Genomic DNA, 24,711 nt, shown 5'->3' on the forward strand with positions numbered 1-24,711 from the left:
AAATTATAGATAATAAGATATCGATATTAATATCGATAGATACTATTATTACGAGCGTACTCTTAATACACCCCTCAGCCCTATAGCTAGCGGGCCTTAACGAAGATATTCTCTATTATATTATACCTCCTTTCCATCTATATAGTTCGATATCTTAGTTATCTTATTTAATATACCTATATTAATATTATATTTATACTAGTTCTAATACTATAACTAAGATTAACTCACTTATTTTATTTATATTAGCGAACGAATTTAAAGAAACGCGCTAATAGGGGCTTTAATAAGAAATTAAGTTAAGCTATCGTATTTCTAGATAAGCCTATTAGATAGGTAAATCGATTTTAAAGAGTCTAAAAGGGATAGCGAAACGATCTCGATAAATAGTGGTCGAGGGATAAAGAAGGTATTAAACTATTCGTACGGCTAGCGAATCGAAAGAAATAGTTAACACTATCTTACATCTTTATATTTAAAATATATACCAGTAGTATTACTTATAACTTCACACACTATAATATCTAGAGTTTCGACGAGATTCTAATTAGATAAGAAACGGCCGAGTTACAGTTAATTAAAGATACTATTCTCCGAAACTTCCCTATATATAACTTCTCTATAAGATAAAGAACCCTCTAAGCGGAGTAAGTGTACTCGAAAGGCTATTATTTAAAGTACTTATAATCTTCTTAACGCCTTAAACGATTAAGAAATAAGTATATTAAGCCCTCGCAAAGAAATAACCTCGTCTCGGGCTTTACAGTGAAAATTTTTATTCTTAACACCGAATAATTTCGACGCGCTTTCGAGAAACTTTACTGCTCTCTAATACATCTGATATTCCTAACACCCATTCTTTCAAAGTATTTAAACTCCTCTCTACTTTATTTTCATAGCGAAGTTTAATATCGAAAGAATAGATTAAATTAAGACTTTATTAGAGTAAATTAAGTTTCGACGAGTATTAGTTCTATTAGATAATGCCTCTAACGAGATAGACTCGATAGATATATCTTAGAATATCGCTAGTATTTAATAACTATAATATTAGACTAAGTATTAATTCGATAAATTTATAACTATATTAAATAAAATTCGTTAGAAGCGAGACGATTTTCGAGAGGTTATTACTCGATATTATATTATCGTTATAAAAAAGAATCTAGCTATAAACGATATCTATTAAATCTATAGAATAATCGAGAAAATAAACTAACTAGTTTAAGACTTCTAGAAAAATATAATTTCTCTATAACGAAAAGTTAATAGCCTTAAGATATAGTTAATAAAAGACTTATAACTATTATTAATTAAGAAGAAACGTATATCTAGATATTTAAAAGAGAAATTAGTTAAGATCTTAGACTTACCTCTATTTATTAATAATAGCGACTCTATCTAGAACGACTAGTCCTCTAAAATAGAATAGAAATTTAAGACTAATAGCGATTATTATCTTATTAAGAACTTTAAGATAGTTTATATAGTCTTATAACTCGGCGATAAGACTATATAATATATAATGTATAAAAGACTTCGAAACTTCATCAATTTATATTAATTTATTACTAAGATTATAAACGAGTTAATCGATATCTACGAGAACTTAGATCGACGTAGTAATATATTATATAATATATATACTCTATAATAAGAAACTCGAATTTTTATCGACTTCTATTTAGACTTTATTCGATTAGATACTATTCTTAGCTATAATAAAACTCTTATATTAGAGAATTATCTTTTTAAGAAATTAAGAAAGAAATTAAAGAAGGTATAGTAGGTCGTAGAAGGTTTTATTACCTTAAAGACTATAAAAGAATATCTTCGAAAGTTAAATAACTTATAACGTGTTGATTATAAGGATTTTAAGTTTATAAAGATTACTATTAAGTTAACTATAATACGAATATCGATAATAGTATTCGCGGCTAATATACGCCTTATATCTATTATCGAATTTAATTTAAGTATAATTACTACGCCTCTAAATATTACGATTAATATAAAGTCGAGGGAATTAATATACTATAACTGCGGTAAGAAAGGCTACTATCGAAAGGACTATATAATAACTACTTAAATCGAGGCCGGTAAAAAGGCCTTCGAGGAAGTACGACTTCACGCGATAAAAATAAACGAAGAATTTAAAATCGATAACGTCGATATCACGGGTAGCGACGATTCTTCTTCGAATTCGGGAAACGAATAGCCTCTTTTAAAGTTACGATAAGAGGTACTTATAAAGTATATCTAATAGATACTCTTAATAACGCTTTAGCACGTCGTTCTTTTCGTATATAAGTTACGCTATCTTTATAAAGAAGAAAATACTTATTTTAAAACTCTCTTATAGATAGTAAATATACCGATGCTTATATAGTTATAAATGAGTTTTTAGTCTTAGCGATATATAAGACCTTATATCTAGAATTACTCTTACTATTACGATCTAAATTACTAAGAGATTATAATAACTAGATTACAAAATAACTAATTATATACTACTTACTCTTAACGATAATAATAAAAGACTATCGAGAAGAAATATATTTAATACTAATTATACTATTAAAACATAATATAATAATTAAAAAACCTTAAATGAACAAACACGAGGTAATTCTTAACATATTACGAGATAAGATACTCTTTCTATTCAATCGATATAACCATAATAATAATTAGATATCAATAATAAACGAACTCCCCTTTCTATCAACTCCGGAGCTTCAACTACTTATATCACCTACCCCCTCACCTATTATACTAAAATAACAAAGCCCTTCTCTATCTATCTGCGATAACGAGGCTAATTTAAATATCTTATTAAATGAGAACGAGAATAGCAAGGAGCCTAAGTTCATTAATATCGCTAAGATTAATACAGCGGCTTACTATTAACTAGCCCGTGAAAAAAGTAATAAGCTATTCACATTAACGATAAATAAGATCTATAACACGTCGCCTATACTATATACGCCTCCCCCTATTTAAATACCTCGCGAAACTCATATATCGATTAATAAACCGTATTTTTACGACTTAGGAAAGAAATATAAAAGGTATTATGATTCTAACTACTCTATTTAGATTAATAGCGTTAATAAAATTAGTTCTAAAAAGATAAAACGTAAGCTATCTACGGAATATTACGACTACCTCGATATTTTCGATAGAACTAAGGCGGATATACTTCCCTTATATCGTTCTTATAATTATAAGCTCGAATTCAACGATAGTTTTAATAAAACGAAACTTTCGAAAAGTAGGATCTATTTAATATTAGAACACAAATTGAAATAAATAAAGAAGTATCTAGACGAATATCTGAAGAAGGGATTTATAATACTAAGTCATACACCTTTTATCTTATCTATTCTATTCGCGGAAAAGCCAAATAGAGAGTTACATTTTTATATAGATTATTAAAAGCTAAACGCTATTACTAAAAGAAACTAATATTTAATTCCATTAATAGATAAGATTTTAATAAGAATCTAGAGATATAAATACCTTACTCGATTAGATATTATAGCCGCGTTTAATAAACTACGTATATATCTCGATAGCGAGGATTTTACTACTTTTATTACCTCTCTTAAAGTATATAAATATCGAATCCTCCCCTTCGGTCTAATTAACGGCTTAGCCACATATTAATAATATATAAATAATATTCTATTTAAGTATCTAAACGACTTCTACTAGATCTATCTTAATGATATACTCATCTATAATAAGATAAAAAAGGAATATATTTAACACGTCAGATAAATCCTTCAGAAATTAAGGAACGTCGGCCTTTAGATAGATATTCTTAAGTGCGAATTCCACGTCTAGGAAATTAAGTTCCTAGGTTTACTAATATCTATAGACGAGTTATGAATAAACCCTATTAAAATCTAGGCTATTATTAAGTGAATTATACCTACTAATCTTAAAGAGATATAGGCCTTTATCGAATTTTGCAATTTTTACCGACGATTTATTAGAGACTTCTCTAAAATAGTTAAATCTATAGTAAAACTCATCGTAAAGGAGATTATATTTAATTAGTTTCTAGCATATTAAGAGGCCTTTTACTTTCTTAAAGTCGCTATTACTAAAACTTTAATTCTACGTTATTTCAATAGAATAAAGAAGGCCGTTCTAGAGACTAACTCTTTCGACTATATTAATAAAGATATTCTTTTCTAATATAATAATAAGAAAATACTTTACCCGATAGTCTTTTATAGTAAGAATCTCACTTTAGCTAAGTATAACTATTAGATCTACGATAAGAAGTTACTAGCTATTATTTACTATCTAGAATACTAGTATTCTAAATTAGAATATATTAATATCTCTATTAAGATCTTTACGGATTATAAGAACTTAATATACTTTATCGAAGAAAGAGACCTTAGCCGACGCTAGGCTCGATATTTAGATATATTATTAGAATTTAATATAAAGATTATTTATCGATCTAAACCTTAGAACGTTAAGATCGATATACTTATACGAATAGCTAGATATAAATTAATCGATTTCGAGAATAAATAATTACGTTAATAGTATTAAATAATTCTTATCTCTAATCGATTAAAATTAAATAGCGAATATATCGATATATATATAATTAATAATCTTATCTACTATAAAGTAATAAAAGCTAATAAAAAAGATAAATATTATATAAAAATTCGTAATGCTATCGCCGAAGATAAGAATAAGTTTCAAGGAATTACTCTTAATAAGTGCTCCGCACAAGACGAAGTGCTTTACTATAAGAATCGTTTGTGAATATTCAATAATATATATATCGATGTTATCCGAGAGGTTTACGATTAATCGTTTTACGATTATTCGAGAATAGTATATATTTATAAACTACTTAAAAGAGAATACTATTAGCGAGATATAAGAGCTACTATAATTATTTATATTAAGAATTACTATATTTATTAAAGGGCTAAAATATCTCGTAATCGAGAGTATAGTTTACTATAGCCTCTATTAATCTTATAGAAACGATAATAAGATATATCGATTAACTTCGTTATAGGCTTACTTATATCTAATAACTATAACGCTATTTAGATAGCGATTGATCGGTTTACTAAGGAACGTTACTACGTAGCCTATTTCGATATCGATAAAGATATTATCGCTAAGAAGATAGTTAACTTACTACTTAAGAAAGTATTTCGCCTATACGACTTATTAATCTTAATAATATCGAATTAAGATCTCTAATTTATAGCTATTATATAAAAGTCTTTTTATAAGAGACTAGATATTATAGTTAAGCTATTAATAGTCTTTTACTCTAAAATCGATAAATAAATCGAACGAGCGAATTAGAATATAGAGCGTTATCTTCGAATATATTATAACTATATATAGAACGACTAGATAAGATAACTATCTATTATCGAGTTCGCCGATAATAATACTATCTTATCGATTACTGGTATTTCATCTTTCCTTATAAATAAGAGATTTTATCCTCAAATAACTTTTAGCTCGAATATTATCGACTATAAGATTATACGTAAGCGTCTTAATATTACTTAAGCGGAGGATATTATAAACTATATAAAATAAGTTTTTAAGTATATTTAAAGTAATATAGACCGCGCTTAGAAGGCTATAGTTATATAAGCTAATAAGTATTAATAAAAGATTACTTTTCAAATAGGCGATAAGATCTTTCTAAATAACAAGAATATTATCTTCGATTATCTTTCCCGTAAACTAAATTATAAAAGACTCAATCTATTCGAGATTATAGGCCTTATAAAAATCTTATATCGTCTAAAACTTCCGCTAACTATAAGGATCTACGACGTCTTTTACTCTAATCTCTTAAATCTCGTAATAAATAACCTCTTATCAGAGTAGGTAAACTCTTTATTAAAGTATATTACTATTAACGACTAAATCGAATAGATTATTAAAGAAATACTTAGCTTTAAATTAATCTATAGCCGTCTTAAGTATAAAGTTAAATAGAAAGACCTCGATAATAACTCTAACTGGTATAATGCGAATAGTGGTGAATTCAAAAATTGCCAGGATCTAATGGACGACTTCCACAAGCGATATCCCGAAGAGCCTCACCTATAAAGGAATTAGGGCGGAGGGCCTTCAATAGCGACAGCGTCCCCGAGTCGGAACTACCTCGGACACCCTATTTTTAATCGAATTAAAACCGTCCGATATCTTCATAATAACCTTATTTTTTCCGAAACCGAGAATTGATTCCTTAGATCTATATTAATTAGGAATTATCTTATATATAGTCTTTCGTATAAGCCCCCCTTATTAATATAACTCTAAGAATCTTTCAAAGCTATATTAATATATATATAGACTACGTTATCGCTATTACGAAATATAATCGATATTAACTAAATAATATATCATAGAGAAGACTATACGAAAGTTACTTAATATTAGATTAGAGTTTTTAGCGTCTACGGCTCGGTTCGGTTCGAGAGCCCTTAATTAATCACATCGCATTATTCCACCGATATCTCATCCGCTTAAATACGAATTCGAAAATCATAATTGTTTACCCCTGCGCCCATAGACATGGTTTTCGCCATACCACACCGATTTCCTCCCGACTAGACTCTCTACATACGTCTACACCCCAGCTAGCGACGTCGCTATAGCGTAAATATAAAAAGCTATTACTGTTTTTAATACCTCTCACGGAGAAAGGTACGATACTAGGGTTCCCGGATACGGTTATTTCTTTACTGCTTTTATCATTTTTCAGGCGTCAAGCGTGCATGTATATCTATTTTTCTACCTTTCCACTCACCAATCATGGGATATAATTTAACGAAGGGGGGGGGTAGTGTTACGAGCGTACCCTTGATATATCCCTTAGCCCTATGGCTAGCGGGCCTTGGCGGAGGTATCCCCTACCATATCATGCCTCCTTTCCACCTACATAGTTCGGTACCTTAGTTATCTTATTTAATATATCTATATTAATATTATATCTGTATCGGTTCTGACAACTATAGAAATAAACTCGTTTAAGATAATAATAGAAGTAATAGAAGTATTAATAATAGCTAAAGCCTTTATAGTAGTAATAGTAGATATCTTAATTATAGTAATGTGAAATAATAGAAATTTAATAGTTTTTTACGGAGAAGACAATTTTTGCGATGATTCTAACTCAGTCTCAGAAACAGGGTTATAGAATAAAATCGTATACATATTCTACTTGTTTTAGAAATATTCATAGCGTATTTTCAAGTCTTATTTTCATTAGTCAAGTGATGGCGTTATTTAATAGAAATAAGTAAAGGTTATTTTTAAAATATGTGGTTGCAGAAGAGGCCCTAAGTCATCTATACTTAATATTCTTAAGAAAAAGAGAATAATATATATATATCGGTCATAGATGTCCACTATTCTTGGCGTTCTTAGCCTTATTTTAGCTGAAAACAACCCTCGAGGGTTGTTTCCAGATATTTCCGAGCCTGTTTTCGCTTAATAAGCGGAAATATGTGGAAATATGGTTACAGAACGATACCCTGTATATATTTGACGCTAAGCTGAAAATTAGTGGAAATAAGTAGGGGTTATTTCCAAAATATGTGGTTGCAGAAGGGGCCCTTAGTGTACAGTTAATCCAATCCACTCCCAACCTGCCCCACCACCTCAATCTCCCCCCAACACCACCGCAGTCGAAAAACAGGTTGACAGTCTCCCAACGCCGCAGTTCCTGGGAAGAATACAAAGCCAACGACTACAGCTAGCCCTACACCAGTACACCACTGTCCCCATCCTCACTCCAAACCGGGAACCAGGACGCTTATTGTGGAAACGGTGTGCGAACGTCCGGGCTAGTCAACACGACCATCTCTGTCCTCTGTCATCTCTGAACCAGCGGATTCGAGGCGTTTGGGGGTTGATCCCGAACCGGACTTCGCCCAACTGGCTCGCCGATCCATGTCCGGACGCGCTGGTGGCGTATTGTGACACGACACAGACCCCGCTGTCGTGTGTCCCCCACCATCATAAGAGTGACCGGCATTGGTCTTCAGTGGCCCATGCTCTATGTCCTAGAGGGTACAGAAACCTGGAACTCATAGGGAGACCCGACATGTTCCGCTGGGACCTCGGGATTTGGATCGGCATAAGCGCAAGTGATAGATAATGTTACAGGTGGCAGATAGATCACGGGATCCTGAGCTCTCTTGTACCAGCTCGTGTACGAGATAGATTAGCCCGTTATAACAGAGTGTCTTATTTGCACATGCTTAGAAGATCGCCCTGCGCCAGTATGTGCGGAGAAAAGGCATTATTAATACTCGCACAGTCATCAACCACATGTGATTAATGTCAACTAGCTACGAAAAATCCAACACAACCTTGAAGGAAGAACCGTCTTTGCGGTACAAGTTCAGCAGGAATTTAGCGTGTGCAAACGTGATGTCAAAGCTTGCCACTAAAGCAGGTTCCTTACCTCACACACAAAAGTATGTACGATCATTAGTAATTATTCGTTTCAACATTATCATCTCTTCGTGACAAGTCTTAGACGTTTGATGAGAGTCTCGGTGGGCCGGACCCCGAACGAGGAAATCAACGATCCCGCCAATCTCCCGTCTTACAATGGAAGGTGGAGGCTGAGTCCGTGTCCATTACCGGTGAGTCCGAAGATCCTCTCCGTCGATGTAAATTACAAGGCGCTCGAGACATCGTGAGATACGCTGCCGGTATGAGACCAGACAACCTGTGTTGCTTGGTCTGCCTCCTCAACGATGAGCTTGAGAATATCATCCGGCATTTTTCACCAGCCTCTGCTATCAGGCTCCCCGGGTTCGAAGGCTGGCTCAATGGCTTGAGTTATGGCGACTGTGGAACTGGTGATGGCTCGTGGGGGGTTCCCTCGATTCGCAGGTTCTGAAGCTGTCGCGACGTCTGGATTGCAGATCTTGGAGTCCTTGTGTGTGTTGGGGTTTTCAGCTCAAGCCCTACGGTTTTGGGGCAGGTTTCCAGGAACGAGCGAAGTCTCCGGGGTGCGGCTCCTCGGAATTGGACAGATGCTGAAGCAACGTTGTGCGAGGACGAGTATTTATGAACAAGAGGTGAGTGGAAGTCAAGTGTGACAGCAAAAAATGTCCCGGGTTGACAAACGGCTGCCGGCTTCGCCTGCCTTTGGCCGTCGATTCCCCACCAGTTTCAAGTAGTTTGGCTGGGTTGTTGTACCCAGCTTAGAGACCACTCAAGAGAAGATATGCTGATTCCAAAGCAAGACGACCGAGAAGGGTGCTGCACCAACTCCTTTGGTTTTCAGGCTCTTAAACCTCATCCTAAAAATCTCGTGGAAGCCAACTTTGCTCCGATTCATGGGCCAAATATCTCTCGAATAGCCCAAGTGTGGCCGAGTTGAGAACAGCCCTTGCCATCACCATGAACTCCGCACTGACTTCATTGTGGTCCCTTGGCTATCAAGATAAGACATGTTCTTCGCACTCATGACGGATCTCTTTCCCACTGTCCAGAGTAGTTCTAATCACTATGCTCAGTAGAAGAATCTTCATGATTGTCATCACTGTCATCATCATCCTCATCTTCGTGAGTTCCATCATCAGCTTCACTCCTAACCCCTGTCTCATTTACTTTGCCTTTATCATCTTCCTCGTCGCTCTCATCGTCGAGAACGTCGAATTCTCCAACCAAATCCCATCTATCACCCTTCGCCATCCGGCTCACATACTTGACGAAGCGCATGGTTCCTTTGTCCCTCAAGACTATACCCAGACGATTCCAGCCCGCGGGCATACTGAAAAGGACGCCATCCTCGTCATCGTCGCCGCTGGCTTGGTAGATGGCTGGATCTTGCTTTGACTTCTTAGGGTTAGCGGCTCTTGTGGACCGAGCTCCAGTGCTCATGTCGAACGGAACTTCGACACCATGGTCGCTGCCCCCTTCGTCATGGTCAGGGTCGTCCTCATCTTCGCCGGCCATGTAGGCGAGGTAGCCGCCTACACTAGGCTCGTCCGCTGTGGTAGTGATTTCCTCAGCTTCATCTTTTTCCTTGACAGCGACTTCCTTATTAGTATCTTTCTCTGACTCAGCATTCTCGTCATCTCCCCATCCGGAAGTAGGCGTAATGGACAGACAAAGCTCGATACGCGGGGCGTGTTCCTCATACCCAGTAGCAAGCGTGTAATCCCGTCCTCGCCTAAAACGCCGAACAAGTAAATTATGTGACATAATAGTCTGGCCTGTCGCGAGAGAAAGCCACTTCTGGAAAGCTTCAGAAGGCAAAAGATCTTCTAGCAAGTCAAGAAGCGGAGATTCTCGGCGCTCGCTTGAGCTAGCTTTTTGGAAAAGAAAATGATGCTTGTGTGGCGGCCTGGCAACAGCCCATGATGTCGTTTTCTCAATTTCGGTGGACTCGCTTGGTAGTGTCTGCGATTCCTGAGATTCAATGTAGTCCCGGACTGAGTCAGAGAACTTGTGGGATAGGAAGGTATCAAGACAAAGGGAAAACTCCTCAGCGAAAATCCCGGAGACTGATTCGAGGGTATCTGGCGTAAGGTACGTGGGAGCGATATACTTTAGGAGGAAATTGAGGTCCTCTTCCGAAAGAGCAGGGTCCTCCTGTGACGATGGGGTCGGTAGACCAATGTCGCCACTGCTCTCTGCAGACTTCTTGTAGAGCTCGAAATTCGATTTTGGAAGCTCATACTTGTCTCCTTTGCCTTGTAATTGCATGAGGCTGCTCTTGTCCGCCAGCCGTTCTTCTAAACCCTCGACGTAACCATCTTCACCTTCTTGTGGTATGTGGTACCATCCACTTATTGCCATTCTGGCCCTCCCACCGGCCTTCTCTTTATCTATCTCCTCATCCTCAGCGTAGACCTCCTGTACATCGTGAAAGCTTTCGCCTGGCTGCACGGCAAAGAAGCTCAATTGGTTGAATGCCGGCGGTATGGAGACACTATAGTCCGGACTTGGGACCTTGGTGACCTCTCCATCGTCCTCAGTGTAGGTTTGTGTGGGATACAAGCGCAATGCGCCGCCCCACTCTTCCTTCCAAGGTGTATCTGGATCCGTCAGGTAGAGGATATAGCTAACTCTTCGACTTCCAATGACGTCGTCGTGACATAGTAAGTGACAGCCAGGTGTATAGACATTGATCGCCATGTCCGTCTTTTTCCCAGAGAGCGGACCAGAGTCTGTAACGGTGGATAGGTACTCCCGGAAATCTGAGGAGTACATGGCATCGCGGAGTGTGAGTAGTGAAGGCAGAAGCTTGAGAGAGGAGTCATCCAGGCCATCAAGATTTGCCAAGTCCCCAGATTGGTGGATCTTGTAGATGTCCGTTTCTTTGGGAGTGAAGGAAAGGTTCTGGATTTCGGAGCGCACGCTGCGAAGGAGTGCGGGAGAGATGAGGCTTTGGATGACGCCGTGACGGTATCTGTGAGCTGTCAGCATTTAATTGGATGTCATCGATGCGTACTTTCAATGCTCACGGCTTAGAGGTGGCATAGCTCCTTCTATATTCGTCCAAGACAGATCCGCCAAACAGCCCTTCTCGAAAGCGATCTTGGTGGCTCGGTGCTCGCCGTTTGCCTTTTTCAGCGACCTCCAAATCGTCAACTTGATCTGATCTGCGCTTCATGGTGGGTTCAGTTTAAGTCCTGTGCTGCTCAGCAATCAATTGAGCATGATATGTCATATGAGGAGTTGTGGAGCGGGGTTAATTCGGATGGTGGGAGGATTTTTGAGCGCTGGGTAACGAGAGTGAATTCGGACCTCGGAGAATATATGTATGTCATGATGCACAAGTCGCCGAAGATGAAAAGTCAGTGGCAAGATTGATATTAGTGTCTATCAATCTGCGCAAATATCAATGTGCTGTCTGCCGCTGCTGTGCTGGGTATCAGCTCTATCATTGAAACTCCCTTATTGGCAACAGCACGTCCGTTGCAACGGCACCCCAGACCACTATCTGCACCCGGTACGGACCCCAGAAACATCTAACTTTGCGTTGCTTGACTCTTATCAGCATTGCCGTCGTTTGAAGCCTTGACGATCCTTTATAACATGGGGAAACAGGCCGTGACGAGCGAAAAAACCTTGTCAATATATTGTATCGTTCAATACTCAGCCTCGCAGAGAAACCCACCAAGTCTGATTTTTCTCCGCGTTATGCAAAGCGTCAGGCGTATAAGTTTGAAGATGCACTTCCTTTCCCATAATCTCAACGAGTAAGAGCACTTCTCAGCGTCTTCAGCATCAAGCAAAACTTGGAGTTGGCGGTCAACGTCCTCCAGTACGACTTCAACCACTGATCGTCGGACTATGGCCGCGGGTACACCCTCCTTCTAACTGGAGCGGTTTGAGGAGCATTGGCAGCAATCGATATAGGGTGTGGTGATGGCCTGATTGCGGGTAGTGGGTATGTGAGGGGACATCATCAGCGCAGCCACCAAGTTATAGTCGTGGTTGATTGGAAAGGTATTGCCTGGTAAATACATTCATAGATTCGTCGAGAGCCTTGATATAGATACAAGTCGATCTTTCCTTGCATGGCTCCCTGTAGTTGTTCCCAATGCCATCCTCTATCTACAATTCAAGCGTGGGAGAAGCCTATGGCTTCGATTATCTTCATCAGCTGCGCTTAAATCCTTCTCTCTGCCGCATGGGCACCAACCTCAGAAATCAAACTCCCCCCTGAACTGCTCAATATCCATTCCCAACTCCACCTTCTCCATCAGATCTCTTCTTCCCATGTTCATAAAAACCCTCTTCAGTGTCTCCAACAAATTCGTACTTTGATTCATACCCACCATCCTCTCCACATCGCTTTCGTCGATCGTACTACTTTCTGGATCCTCGCCTATGACCTCCTTGACACGTTGCATGCCCTCGCGCTCGACGACGCGATGCATACTTAGTGCGCCAAGGAGGTGCTGTGCCGCTTGGGGGAGCACACCGATGTTGATGCAGGAAACGCCGAGGTTATAACGAGCGCGGACGAAATTGGGGTTTAGGGTTAGAGCTTTTTCGTATGCTGCGATTGCCTCTTCGCTGCGGCCGCTGTTTGCGAGTGTGGCGCCCAACCGATTCCAGAGAAGGTGCGCTTGGTGAGGTTCATTAGTTGTTCCAGACTCAGTGCTTGTAAGCGCCGATTCAAAGCAATCAACAGCTTTGCCGTACTCTTCTGCACCGTAAAAGAGCACGCCTAAACCCACTTGCACGTCTGGGTCCATATGTTCGCCATCTGGGGAGAGTTGGGCTGCGCGGATGAATTGGGTCGTCACCTTTTCATGGAGAACGTGGCGGTCTGTGAAACCGAAATCACCTGGCGGGGTAAGGTCATCGGGAGAAACGATCTGAGGATACTTTGTTGAAACCCAGCGTTCTAAAGTGCGGTAGGCGGTGGAGTCGTAACCCTCGTTTGTATATGATATAGCGAGACCCATTAAGGCTGAGAGGTTTTTGGGATCGAGCTTGATAGCTTGTTCGAGAGCGCGAATGGCTGGCGACTCTTTTTCGTTCTGGGCTTGTGCGCTGCCGAGTTGGCACCAGGCTTGTACGTGTTGCGGATCTCTCTGTACAGCGGCTTCGAAAGCGAGAGCGGCCAGGGAAAGATTACCACCCTCATTCATTACTTTGATGCCTTCTTCGAACGGGTCTTTAGTTGCGCTGAAAGGATTGTCTTCTTCAAAAGTATAATTGCCCATCTGAGGATCCCGATAACCGTCATGAAAGTTGCTGTCAAAGTTGTCCCAAGTATCGTAGTCTCGTAACGGTAGCTCCTCGCCCATGTGCATACCGTATTCGCCATTATCCATCATGGATTTAGCGTTGGCAGTCTCAGCTTGTATTCCTCGCCACACGCTCTCGAAGTCGCCAAACTCATTGGTCTCGGAAAGGACTGACCTGTCCATGTTATTGAGCTCCTGCTCTATCGCTGCGTTTGCTTCAGCGTCTAAATCGCGTTGAGTTTCTGCGTCCATTTCTGCGAACTGCTGTTCCCAATCTTTCTCATCAAGCTCCACCATTCGTCCTTTTCCTTTGCCAGTAGTCTGCTGTTCTGACGGTCTCCTCTGCAAGCCCATTGGCCTATACTGTGAGCCCATCATCCCAATATTCATTCCGTAGCCCATTCCCATCGATCTATTGTAGCCATTCATCCCTAGATCTGTGTACGAGGTTGGACTCCCAACCCTAGCTGATCCATTCCTCTCAATCTGCTGGAATCGCTGAAACTCAGCTGGTGTAAAGCCAGCAGGGACAAAGCCTCCTGATTTTGGCGCTTGAAACGCAGCCTCCAAGCGCGCTTGCTCCCCGTGATCGAATTCCGATGCCCAGCCAGGTGAGTGTATTCGGGGGGTGGTTGTTCGATAGCCATCCAAGTCTCTTCGCATCTGCTCCATTGCGAAGGGTTGGGGTACATCTTGGTGGAGCTGACCATTATGCTGTAAGAAATCTTGCATCATCTGTAGCTACGCATTAGCCATGATCTAGCTCCTGGGAGGGCCCACGGTGCAAGAACTTAGGTTTGCCGCAACCAGGCAACTCACATTATCTTGGCTTGGCCCATTCACTTGACTCCTGAAGCTTTCTTGCAGACCTGCGGGCCCTCGCCCCACAAGCCTGTCCCGTTGTAACGACTTGTCATCCTGTACGTGTTTTGTGAATTGGCTCAGTGGGTTCCCTGCGGTCGAGCATTCGGCGCCGCCGAGGAAAGACATCATGTGTAGAAGGTGGCAGGTTTGGCTTGTTACGATGCAAAGGAAGGAGCAATCAAGAAACTGGCAACGCAAAAGTGATAAAAGGTATTGTTAAATCTGTTTTTCCAAGCTTGAGTGAAAGCCGAGGCTTGCCATCACCCCCAACGTCATTGGTACTGAGACGTCTATATTGCTAAAACAACGCCATGAGCAGTATGCCCACCACGGTCTCCGAAATCACCTCCGCCATCTCAAGGCTCGCAACAAGTCTCCTCCCTCCTCTCCCAGAACCATCTTCCGCCGTTGTCAAATACCACTCTAGTCTCTATCATTATCACCGCTCCCAGCTCCAATCCAAACACTCCAAACACCACCGAACATCATCCGCCGAGATACAAGCAGCAGCAGCGGCAGCGGCAGCATGCCAACCCCAGAATCCGCCCTCTTCCTTGCAAAAAAGCCCCAAGTCCCGCCAACCTTCAAAGGAGTAGACTACGCGGATACGCCACGGCTGAAGGCAGCGCAGGATGCTATTATTAGGGAACAATGGGTTAAGAGCATGATGGCTAGGTTAATACGGGACGAATTGGGGAAGTGTTATATTAAGGAAGGGGTTAATCATTTGGAGAAGTGTGGGGGTCTGAGAGGTATGTTGTTTGGATAATCGTCCTGAGAAGGGACGGCTATTGGGGGAGCTGCAGGTTGCAGGCTAATTGATATGTAGAAAGATACTTTGAGGCATTGAAGGATGCCAAGGTACGAGGGTATTTGTTTCAGCAGCAGAATTATGTTCCAGGGGATGAGTGAAGGGCGTTTGCATCGATGAGAAATACAGCATTGCTATTGAGCCGAGACGTCTACGGGAAGAAGCATGGGCGTACATAATTAGATGGCGTTCAGTGGGTCATCCATGAAGGGGTTGGGGATTTGCGCTTTGCATTAACTCTCAACATCAAGAATTTGGAAGTCACGGAGCTGCGATACTTCATGAATGCATTTTTGTTAATAGTACGAATTGTCATTCGAGGGGGTGGAAGAGGACCCCGGGAAAGCTCCAGGCAAGCCAGCCTGAGCCTTCTCACCCTCATCGCTGCCACTCTCATCATCATCACCATCACTCATCTCGTCAACATCAGGCGGAGCACGCATGCGTGTCAATGTGTCGTCATCGAGACTGGGAGGTACAAAAGACTTCACCGAATGAATATCCCTACCTAAGGGCATGTTCGCTACAAGCGGATCAGAAGGGGGTATCAATTGCGTATTTATCTGTTTCTCTATTAGGACAATCAGTAGGCAAGTCCTGGGCGCGGCCTACCGTGTCATTTATTTTGTTCCATTTCTGTTCCAGCATCTCAATCACTCTCAGTTCCTCCAGTCGACCAGCGTCACTCCCCCACTCACCGCCTCTTTCTATCTTCTTGTCCTCTCTCCGCTCTGTCCAGTCTTTCTTGAACTTTGCCAAGCCTTTCATCTTCGATCCCTCATCCTTGGCGCCTGCAAAGCCCAATTGCTTTTTAGCTCCAGTGAGCCACGCAATTCCTTGCCCGGTCTCACCCCCCAAGTCGGCATCAATGCCAAAGAATCGACACGCTTTTGCTCTCGAGGTCCTCTTTAGTCCATTGACATACTTGATCAATGCTTCGTCTATTCGGCCTGAGGCGCTCAGCATGGCCTCGGCCTTCCCAGCGTGTTCCGCGGCTGCAAGACACAGCCTTGCAAACAGATGAGCTCGCACTTTTGGTATTTCTGGGGGCTTGATCATCCAATCTTTGTCATTCTTATTACGATCTTGAGCAACTACTGCAGGATATGGATCATCTTTCAACACGGCCAGAAGGGTAGCTTCGGCAAGTGCCAACGCGGCAAGACCGCCTTGTGTTTGAGCCAGAGTCTCCAAAATTGCACAAGAGGCGTCTATTTTAGCAGCGCGTGATGCTAGGTAATTGTGGATCGAGTTCGCTTGCAGAAGCTGCTTGGTGGCTGTCGTGATGATAGCGGTTCTCTGTTCAGCGGTAGGAGTAATTGCTCCATACAGAGCTAGAAGCTGCGCTCTTGCTTGTAACGTATAGAGACACGTGAGTGTATGGAGTACGAACGAAACCTCGAAGTCTAGCCCTTTGCCTTTGACCCGAGGAGGCTCTCGCCCTGGGATTGTAGCTGTCAAAGTAGTCCGCCATTCCACATCAATCTCTTTCTTGAGCGCCAGGTCTATCTCTTCCCCATTGACTGGTTTTCCGCACAACGCAGCCTCTAGCGTAAGCAGGTAGGGTAGATAGTCGTCGAAGGTAGCTAGGATGGTGCTCAAGTAGGACGTTCTGGACGAGGGAGGAAGACGTTTGTGTTTCTTCAGTACACTCCGGAACACACTTCGATGGGTCGAGGCAGCCAGCGGCAAAGAAGGGTGAGTCGTACTGTGAACGAAAGATGAGAAGGGGAGGGCCGAAGTGGTGGGCAACGTAAATGCGAAAGGCATGTTCTCTCATGCAGGGTGAACGGCAGGCAATATGCCAGAGCAAGTGTCAGTCGAAGGGGGAGACGTCCTAATAAGTCGATAGGAGTAGCATCAATGAGCATGTTTTGCCGCTTTCGAATGCTCTTCTCTTACAGAAAGTGCATACATGTAGCTTAAAGATTGCTTCTCAATTGATTTCATCTTTGAACATTATTGTGAACCGAAAGCGTTAAATCTATTACGAAAGACAGTGTCACTTGGATTCATGCCTAGAACCGACGTGGAAATAAGTATACAACAAGTTTCAATGCTTCACACGTTCACTTTTTTTTGCAGTCTTTTCACCATACCTACCCTGCATTCGTGCTGTCTCCGAAAGCTTCGAAATTTCCTCATCAGGAATTTGCCGCCTGGTGCCGCCAACAGTATTCCTACCTCCCATTTACCAATGGACGAGCAGCTTCAAGATTGCCCAAGTCCATTTTTCGCAGACTCATAAGTTTCCTGATGGATTGAATGGTCTTCTGTCTCCGCCTGTCATGTGAAGTCGCGCTCCAATCTCAAACGACGCGCCATGGATATAGCAGAAACGATAAGCTGCCAGTGCAACGAGTGCAATATTCTCATTTGTATCTCGTTAAACGATTGGATCGAAGTTTCGACTTCTTATTCAACGTATGAAAGCCCAGGGGCTTTCACGGATCCAGGCCTAGAAATGGTGGAGCAGATCCGAGAGGGATCCAAGGACTCGGAGTTGGAGGGTTGCTTGGTGAAACCTTTGCGATGCCACCGCTGCAAGACGACGTTGGGAGTGAGGTGCGTGGAGGCACCGGTCGAGAAGAGGACGAATGTGTAAGCAGAAGTTTCGTTAGTGTATTGTTCCTAGTAAAGACAGTGATCCATTGTAAGATACCAACAATGCTGTTGAAGTCCATTACGCCTCTCCATGGTTCTAGAAGCGGCTGCTTGGTTTGGAGAAAAACTCCGCTCTTGTGACAGGTCTAGATCATGAGGGACTAACTCTCCGCCCTGTAGCAACCGCAGCTACCTCAAGCTTACCAAGATGACCATGAAGTCTATCACATCAGGCAATCTTGTGGAAGCAAAACCCAAGAAACGCCAGAACAATGTTCTGGACACCAGCCCAAAAGACCCTTTGGCTTCTATGCCGAATTTGTCAGGGCCAACATCGTCCAAGCAGCGATCAGTACCCCACCGAAGGGGCAGCGAGATTGAAGATACCGAAGCACCTTCTTCTGGTCAAATCTTCGAGCTGAACATTGGACAAACCGCTGATCTTATGCCAATTCTCGGGGAGCAGAGAAGAGATATTGACCGTGTCATGGCAAGTGTGAACATTTTGCAGCAAGACATGATCTCTGTCAGGGAATCTGTCCAGCATTTGGAGGATAGGAGAGACCAGGCATCTCAAGATTTCGCTGGGGACGTTGATCTGCTCACGGATAGTATTACAAAGGTCAGCAGCAGACTGAGTGAGCTTGACGCACTTAAGCTCGAGATGAAAATGATGCAGCAGCGTATCAAGCGCATGGAGGATTCAAGGCCAACGGGGCGGCGATCATCTACAGGACTAGGTTCTGCACAGGTATCGAACCGACCATCGCCTACAATCGACGAAAAAGCAATTCCACGCAATGACGCAACGTCAAATGGATTGCTTTTATCAGCTACTCAATCACCAATGTCCGCATATTTTGACGGCTTGTTGGCACCCCAGAAAACCGCCTCTGAGAGACATAATGCGGTGGATGGAGGCGATCCACCTTTTCAACGGCTCTCATTGGGATCCAAAGCCGAAGCGCTGCCACCCCAGAAAATAGTTGCCACGAGGCCAAGAACGCTCATCAATGGCACCGCCAGCAGAGGAAGCCACACCTCAGTCAACATGCCACCTCCCCAAATACCACGTAAGGGGCCAGACCAGAGTACCATCAGGCACGGGAGCTCAACCGCCAGTGATGTGGCTACTCCTCGCACAGCATCGACGTCTATCACGGGTAATACGGATTCAACCATTCTTCCACGAAATATATCTCAATTGCAAGAGACTTCCACTGGCTCTCATCAAAATAACCAAGACGACCATAAATACGATGATGAGCTTGTCGACGACGTCCGCCCTCAGTCATCGACTGGGTCATCAACTAGGAATTCTTGGCAGCCAGCAGGCAAGACTGCTCAGAATCGAGCAGATCAAAGCGCCCAGCAGCCTCCACCCAAGACCAAACGCCGACAAAGTGTGCCAGTGGCTCCTCCCATTTCCGAGCCCAGCGACGGCAACAAGACAGCTCGCGGCCGCACCACCCATCGCAACAGCAAGCGCCGCAAGACCACCGCTTTCGATGCGAGCACTCCAAGCACTTCAGTCTGGGACGTCGACTCTCGAGACTCGAGATCTAGTAGCGGTCGACGTGATGAGCATGGTCTTCTCCACAGAGCTAATGGTGAGGTTGATGGAAGATCTGCACGATATCAGAACCTGGAGAGTAAGGGGGGGAAGAAGCCTGGAAAGAGGGACAGAGACGGCTATCTACTGAAGCCGGATGGCACGAGGGATCCTCGGTCTGTGAAGAGTGTGAATCAATGGAAGAAGAAGAAGGCGGAGGCGGAGCTGTCAGGATGAGTGATGGGAGGGTGAGGGTGCTGTATCGCACTTCTCGAAATGAGGGGTTTGAAGGGCTTGCCATCGCATATGGTACCATACTGGCTTTTGCTGTCTAAGTGGGGATGCAATACCATGCTACTGCTCAGTATTTATCACAGCACAATGGTTGCTTGGTATCAGAATATGAGAGCTATACCTGCTGGTCTCCACCCCTGACGAATGCGACACAGCAGGACGGCTAGATCTTCGGTATCGAGCTTACCATAAGCCTTACAATCAAGTTACGTCATCAGAATCATGCTATTGCAAGCTGCTCGATTGATCTAAAACACTTTGCATGCTATGCTATCGCAAAATCACGACTCGCTAATTTTTGCTGAACCTCATTTCCGCTCGCTCACAAACATGCATGCAATCTCAACCCTTACACACAAGAAAACCATACCCGTTGAACCCCGCAAGCAGGGCCAACGGGCTGGCGAAAGAGTCGTACTAGTAGTGGGCAATGACCCAAACCACACCGCGACTCAACCCGTAAGTCCTAACTCTTGCCGGTAGCATTGTTGGTGTTGGAAGTAGCCTCGTCAATCTCTCTGGCCTTTCCCTTATCCTTGCTCGATCCTTCGCCGTTTTTGCTCGCTCCAAGCGCAGCGGTGCTCTCACGACTCTTGCGATCCTCAGCCACCTTGAACTTGTCCTTCTCGACTTCGACGACGAAAGCTTTCTCTCCCGGCTTTCTGATATTCTTGCTGATGCCAACGAAGAATTCGCAGCGGAAGCGTAGAAACTCCTTGTCTCTTGCCGATGTCGCACCAATCCTTGGTTCCACGACCGTGATTTCATCCCCAGTCCTCAGTCTGCCCCATAAGTACTCCCCTCTCCCTTTCTTCAACTTCACTCCGTTAACCAGCACGTACAGAGACGCGTGCGTGCGTAAGATCGCCTCCAGCTTTGGATGATTCACCCAGTTCTTCTTGTCGGCGTCGATGTCGGCCTCGATCCCTGGGTACCACATCTGGATGTCGAGGGCTTGCTTGGGGATACGGTCGTCTCTGGGGTTGGGGTGAACGAACGTGGAGTCGGGTTTGCGGCCGTAGGTGGTTAATCGCTCTGTGATGTAGATGGCGGGTGTATGGATGGAGCCGCGTGTGGGCTGGAGGTTGCCGAAGCGGAGAGGAGGCTTGACAAAGGATGCGGTTGCTGTCGGGGCAAGATGGGCCGTCGCGTCAAAAATCGCGGTGCCGGTCATGGGTTGGGGGATGGTAGAAGTTGGGTCCGCGTGCGAAGATGTGGGGCGTGAAGAGGCTCGCGAGATGGGGCGAGAGGTGGTGCGAGATGCTGCTTTTGCTGCTTTCTTGGCTTTAGCAGCAGCGAGTGCTTCTTCGAGACGTAAGACTTCATCTTCACTGTCCCCGTCATATCCCATCATGATGTCATCATCCTCTGCTCCAAAGTGTTGAGACGACTCGCGGCTGTTGAATGCTGTCGTTGGCAAGTCGTCATTGCTCTTGAATGCTCCACGTGACTGTTGGCCATCTTGATATCCGCCGTAGTTACTACCTCGTAGGCCGGGTATGGACATTGGAGACATGCTCTTCTGTCTAAGATCTTCGATCGACGCGCGACGCGCCGCAGAATATCCCTCAAACGTGTTAGGTAGCTCGCCAGGTGGGTGTTCAATACCAGTAGTCTTGGGTCGCTTAGAAGCTCCTTCGAATTCGGGAGGTAGCATATCTTGGCTGGAACGCTTGGAGTTAGGCTGAGAAGACGGAGAGTCGCGGTCTTTGGACAATTTTGGGGTGGCGGGCTTGCCATTCTCCGCTCGAGCAGATGCGCCAGATCCAGTAGACGTCATGTTGAGCTGACCAACGAGTACCTCAGTACCAAGCAGACTGGGTGCAGCTCCGCTGTGTGTAGGACCAGGTAAGCGTTGTGAATGCTGAACGTCGTCTTTTGTGGTCCCTCGATTTGTATTTTGTTGATGATCGGCATGGGTGTTAGACACATTTGCCGCGCTAGCGTCTTCTGGGCTGCCAGCACGAGAATCATTGTAAAGACCTTCGGAAGATTGGTCGTAGCTTCCAGGCCCATGTCCATGTCCATGTACTCGCAACGCGCGATTACCCTCTGTACCAAGGGCGCCGGAGCTAGCAAGTGCAGACGTTCCAATCTCGCCGAAAAGCCGATTTGGCTGCGGTTGAACTCCCATATTGTTTGCAGAAATTTGGGGTGGCGGACACGTCATGTCCAGCGGTGGGGCATCGGCCCAGTTTGCTTGCTGATGGTTTCGAGCCACCATCGATGGAGTCTCTCCCCATACGTTCCGTGTGACGTCCGGAACCCAAGCTCGAGCACGTTTAGACGCACGAGGATCTTCGGTCGCATCCCCGACTGGTTCTTCTGCTCTATCATCTTCCTCATCGCCAATGCTCAGCTGAGATGCATGAGCGTTCAGGAAGCGCTCGGCTGGGTCACTAAGAACACAGTCAGACGCATCTGCTGGGCCTTCAGCGACGCGAACCCATGGATGGTCTAACAATTCCTCGTCGGAAGCACGCTCAGAGGGATCTGTGACGAGCATCCCAGATAGAAAGTCGATGCCCAGGTGTGATACGCCTACCATCCTCAAGCGCTCCCAGTTCACCGGCTTGTGCATCACATTCCACAGCATATCCTCACCCTGAGGATCGTGTCTAGCAATAAAAGGTGCTTGTCCAGATAGCAAGTGGTAAAGCACGGCACCAAGACCCCATAAGTCAACAGAGTGCTGGTAGGGGAACGTGTGATCGTACCTGATACACTGTATCAGTACGACATGCCCTACAGGCGACATGGCCTCTACTTACTTTGGATTTGTACGCGAACGCTTGGATGGCAATGAGGCTTTGACTCTGTTATATCCCGGATAGACCTCAGGGGCACAGTACATCATCGTGCCACAGAAAGTCTTGAGGAAAGTCTCTTTGTTGGTGACGATTTTCGAGAGTCCAAAGTCGGATAGCTTGAAGACATAGGGGCAATCACTTTCCATCAGGACGTTGTCGGGCTTAAGATCCCGGTGGGTGATACCACGTTGATGCAGGTAGTCCAGAGCCTGCAAAATCTGTCGAGCGACATGCATCGACATATACTCCGGCATTGGAGCTCCATTACGGGTCCACGCGCCGAGGTCTCCATGACGAACGTACTCCATTACAATGAAGAGCCACTGAGCTGTCTCATGATGGTCGACATACTTCACGATGTTGGGCTGGTGAGGTGTCAGTCTTGCCGCGTCTTCTTGGAGAGTAGGAGCACTTACATGACGTAAGCCCTTGATGACATTGAGCTCATTGTAGATCTTGCTTGAAAGGCTGCCATCTTTGACAAGACGGCTCTTGTCCAACTGTTTCACAGCAAACACTACACCATCTCTCTTCGAGGACACCTTGTATACGTTTGCAAAGGCTCCCGAGCCAACAAAGCCAACAACGTTATACTTGGCACCACCACTCCAATGCATGCCGTGGGAGTTGGCTCCAGTCGCAGCTGCCAACAGAGATGTGTGGGGCGAAGTGTCCGGCCTCACGCCCTGCGGCAAGGCGTGCATAGGGACCTGCTTCTGGGTCAGATTCTGTGCCAGCAAAAAGTTGTAGAAGCTTTGAATCTTACTGGGGGTACGACCGGAGCATTACCGTTTCGTGCAGCTTGAGCAAGAAATCCATGTTGTCGTTCTGCTTGCTCAACACACTTGATGTATGCATAACAATTCTGGGTGTACTTTTCAATGCCGACTTCGCTCCTCATGGGCATCTTGACACTGAATCTGATAGACTGCCCGCGCTGCCTTCCCTGGAGAGGAAGCTCAATGGTATCACCGTTACAAAGGGTATGTTGTGATTCGCGATTGGTATCCGAGGAGTCGCCCTTAGGGCCGTGTAAGACGATATCGTCAATGATTGTGCCATTAGTGGAAGTGTCCTCGATCATGAGACTTCCGTTATTCTTCATGAAGATTCGAAAGTGGCGATTACTAATCATGTAGGTGTCATGATTGGTGAGCAACAAGTCGCACTTCGCAGGGTTGCGGCCAAAGGTAAAACCTAGGCCAAGATTGTGAACCTTTGAGGAAAATCGAAGAGCAATATCCTTTGCGGGTCCATCCCATTTTGACTGGTTCGGATCAGGAGGCTGGGCATTTAAGTTCTCGGAATCGTCAGATTCGTCACCTGATCTTGTATCGCCTCCAGTAGTCATGTCTTCGTCAGGAGCTTTGTATATGTGAGACATGCCATGATTCTGTAGAATATGTTGAGGTGCTGCATTAGCAGTAAGCTCGACAGCCTCATGAGCTGCCGGTGATGTAGGGAGGAGGATGCAGATGATGTCTGATTCATCTTGCTCGCTGAGCATGCTATTGAAGCCTTCTTGACGAGCGACTGGCTGAGTAGCTGGTTGGGTGCATTGTTCTTCCATGGCGTCGAAACCTTTGTATTGAGGAGCGGCTATAGGTAGTCGGCCGTTGCAATTGACCCCTTCTTTGTGTAAAGGCTAAGGTCGAGACAAGTTAGATCCCGCACTACTCAATGGTTCTGACACATAGATGGTGTGAAATGCTCGATACACGACAAAGTATTTATTGTGGCCGGGAAGAACCGAGGCAAATGGAAAGCGGGGAAGTTGTAATGGGAGGACGGTGGCATAGACTTACAACACGATGCTTGAGACGTACAGTGAGCCGAGTGCCTCCAGGTATTATCTCAGTGCTCTCAGAAGACGAGCTACGAACGATCTCGTCGAGGGCACTGTCATCGAACTCTTCTTGATGAGGATAGTCAAAGCGGTTGACACGAGAGTCGATAATATTCTGGTTGTCAAGATTGCAGTCACGGGGAATAACGGCCTCTTCTTCACCAAGGTCGTAGTCGCCC

At 44.1% G+C, this 24,711-nt stretch overlaps 5 protein-coding genes across 5 annotated transcripts; 2 read left to right on the plus strand and 3 right to left on the minus strand.

Annotated features, from left to right (window-relative positions):
* Positions 1-9,537: 9,537 nt before the first annotated feature.
* Positions 9,538-11,659, minus strand: HO173_005413 (uncharacterized protein; the record flags this gene model as incomplete). The annotated part of the gene is made up of 2 exons (XM_037307331.1): positions 9,538-11,455; positions 11,511-11,659. 2 exons carry the CDS (start codon positions 11,657-11,659, stop codon positions 9,538-9,540), a joined length of 2,067 nt encoding a protein of 688 aa, XP_037165971.1.
* Positions 11,660-12,695: 1,036 nt separating this feature from the next.
* Positions 12,696-14,744, minus strand: HO173_005414 (uncharacterized protein; the record flags this gene model as incomplete). The annotated part of the gene is made up of 2 exons (XM_037307332.1): positions 12,696-14,486; positions 14,571-14,744. The coding sequence occupies 2 exons, from the start codon at positions 14,742-14,744 to the stop codon at positions 12,696-12,698; spliced, it is 1,965 nt and encodes a 654-aa protein (XP_037165972.1).
* A 397-nt stretch (positions 14,745-15,141) lies between these two features.
* On the plus strand, positions 15,142-15,527 carry HO173_005415 (uncharacterized protein; the record flags this gene model as incomplete). Its single annotated transcript, XM_037307333.1, has 2 exons — positions 15,142-15,367; positions 15,445-15,527. The coding sequence occupies 2 exons, from the start codon at positions 15,142-15,144 to the stop codon at positions 15,525-15,527; spliced, it is 309 nt and encodes a 102-aa protein (XP_037165973.1).
* Positions 15,528-15,722: 195 nt separating this feature from the next.
* Positions 15,723-17,196, minus strand: HO173_005416 (uncharacterized protein; the record flags this gene model as incomplete). The annotated part of the gene is made up of 2 exons (XM_037307334.1): positions 15,723-15,989; positions 16,039-17,196. 2 exons carry the CDS (start codon positions 17,194-17,196, stop codon positions 15,723-15,725), a joined length of 1,425 nt encoding a protein of 474 aa, XP_037165974.1.
* A 553-nt stretch (positions 17,197-17,749) lies between these two features.
* HO173_005417 (uncharacterized protein) lies at positions 17,750-19,819 on the plus strand (the record flags this gene model as incomplete). The annotated part of the gene is made up of 2 exons (XM_037307335.1): positions 17,750-18,027; positions 18,211-19,819. 2 exons carry the CDS (start codon positions 17,750-17,752, stop codon positions 19,817-19,819), a joined length of 1,887 nt encoding a protein of 628 aa, XP_037165975.1.
* Between the last annotated feature and the right edge of the window lie 4,892 nt (positions 19,820-24,711).

The sequence above is a fragment of the Letharia columbiana genome, assembly GCF_014066305.1.
Source record: "Letharia columbiana isolate WasteWater2 chromosome Unknown Sc0000014_s0, whole genome shotgun sequence".
NCBI lineage: Eukaryota > Fungi > Ascomycota > Lecanoromycetes > Lecanorales > Parmeliaceae > Letharia > Letharia columbiana.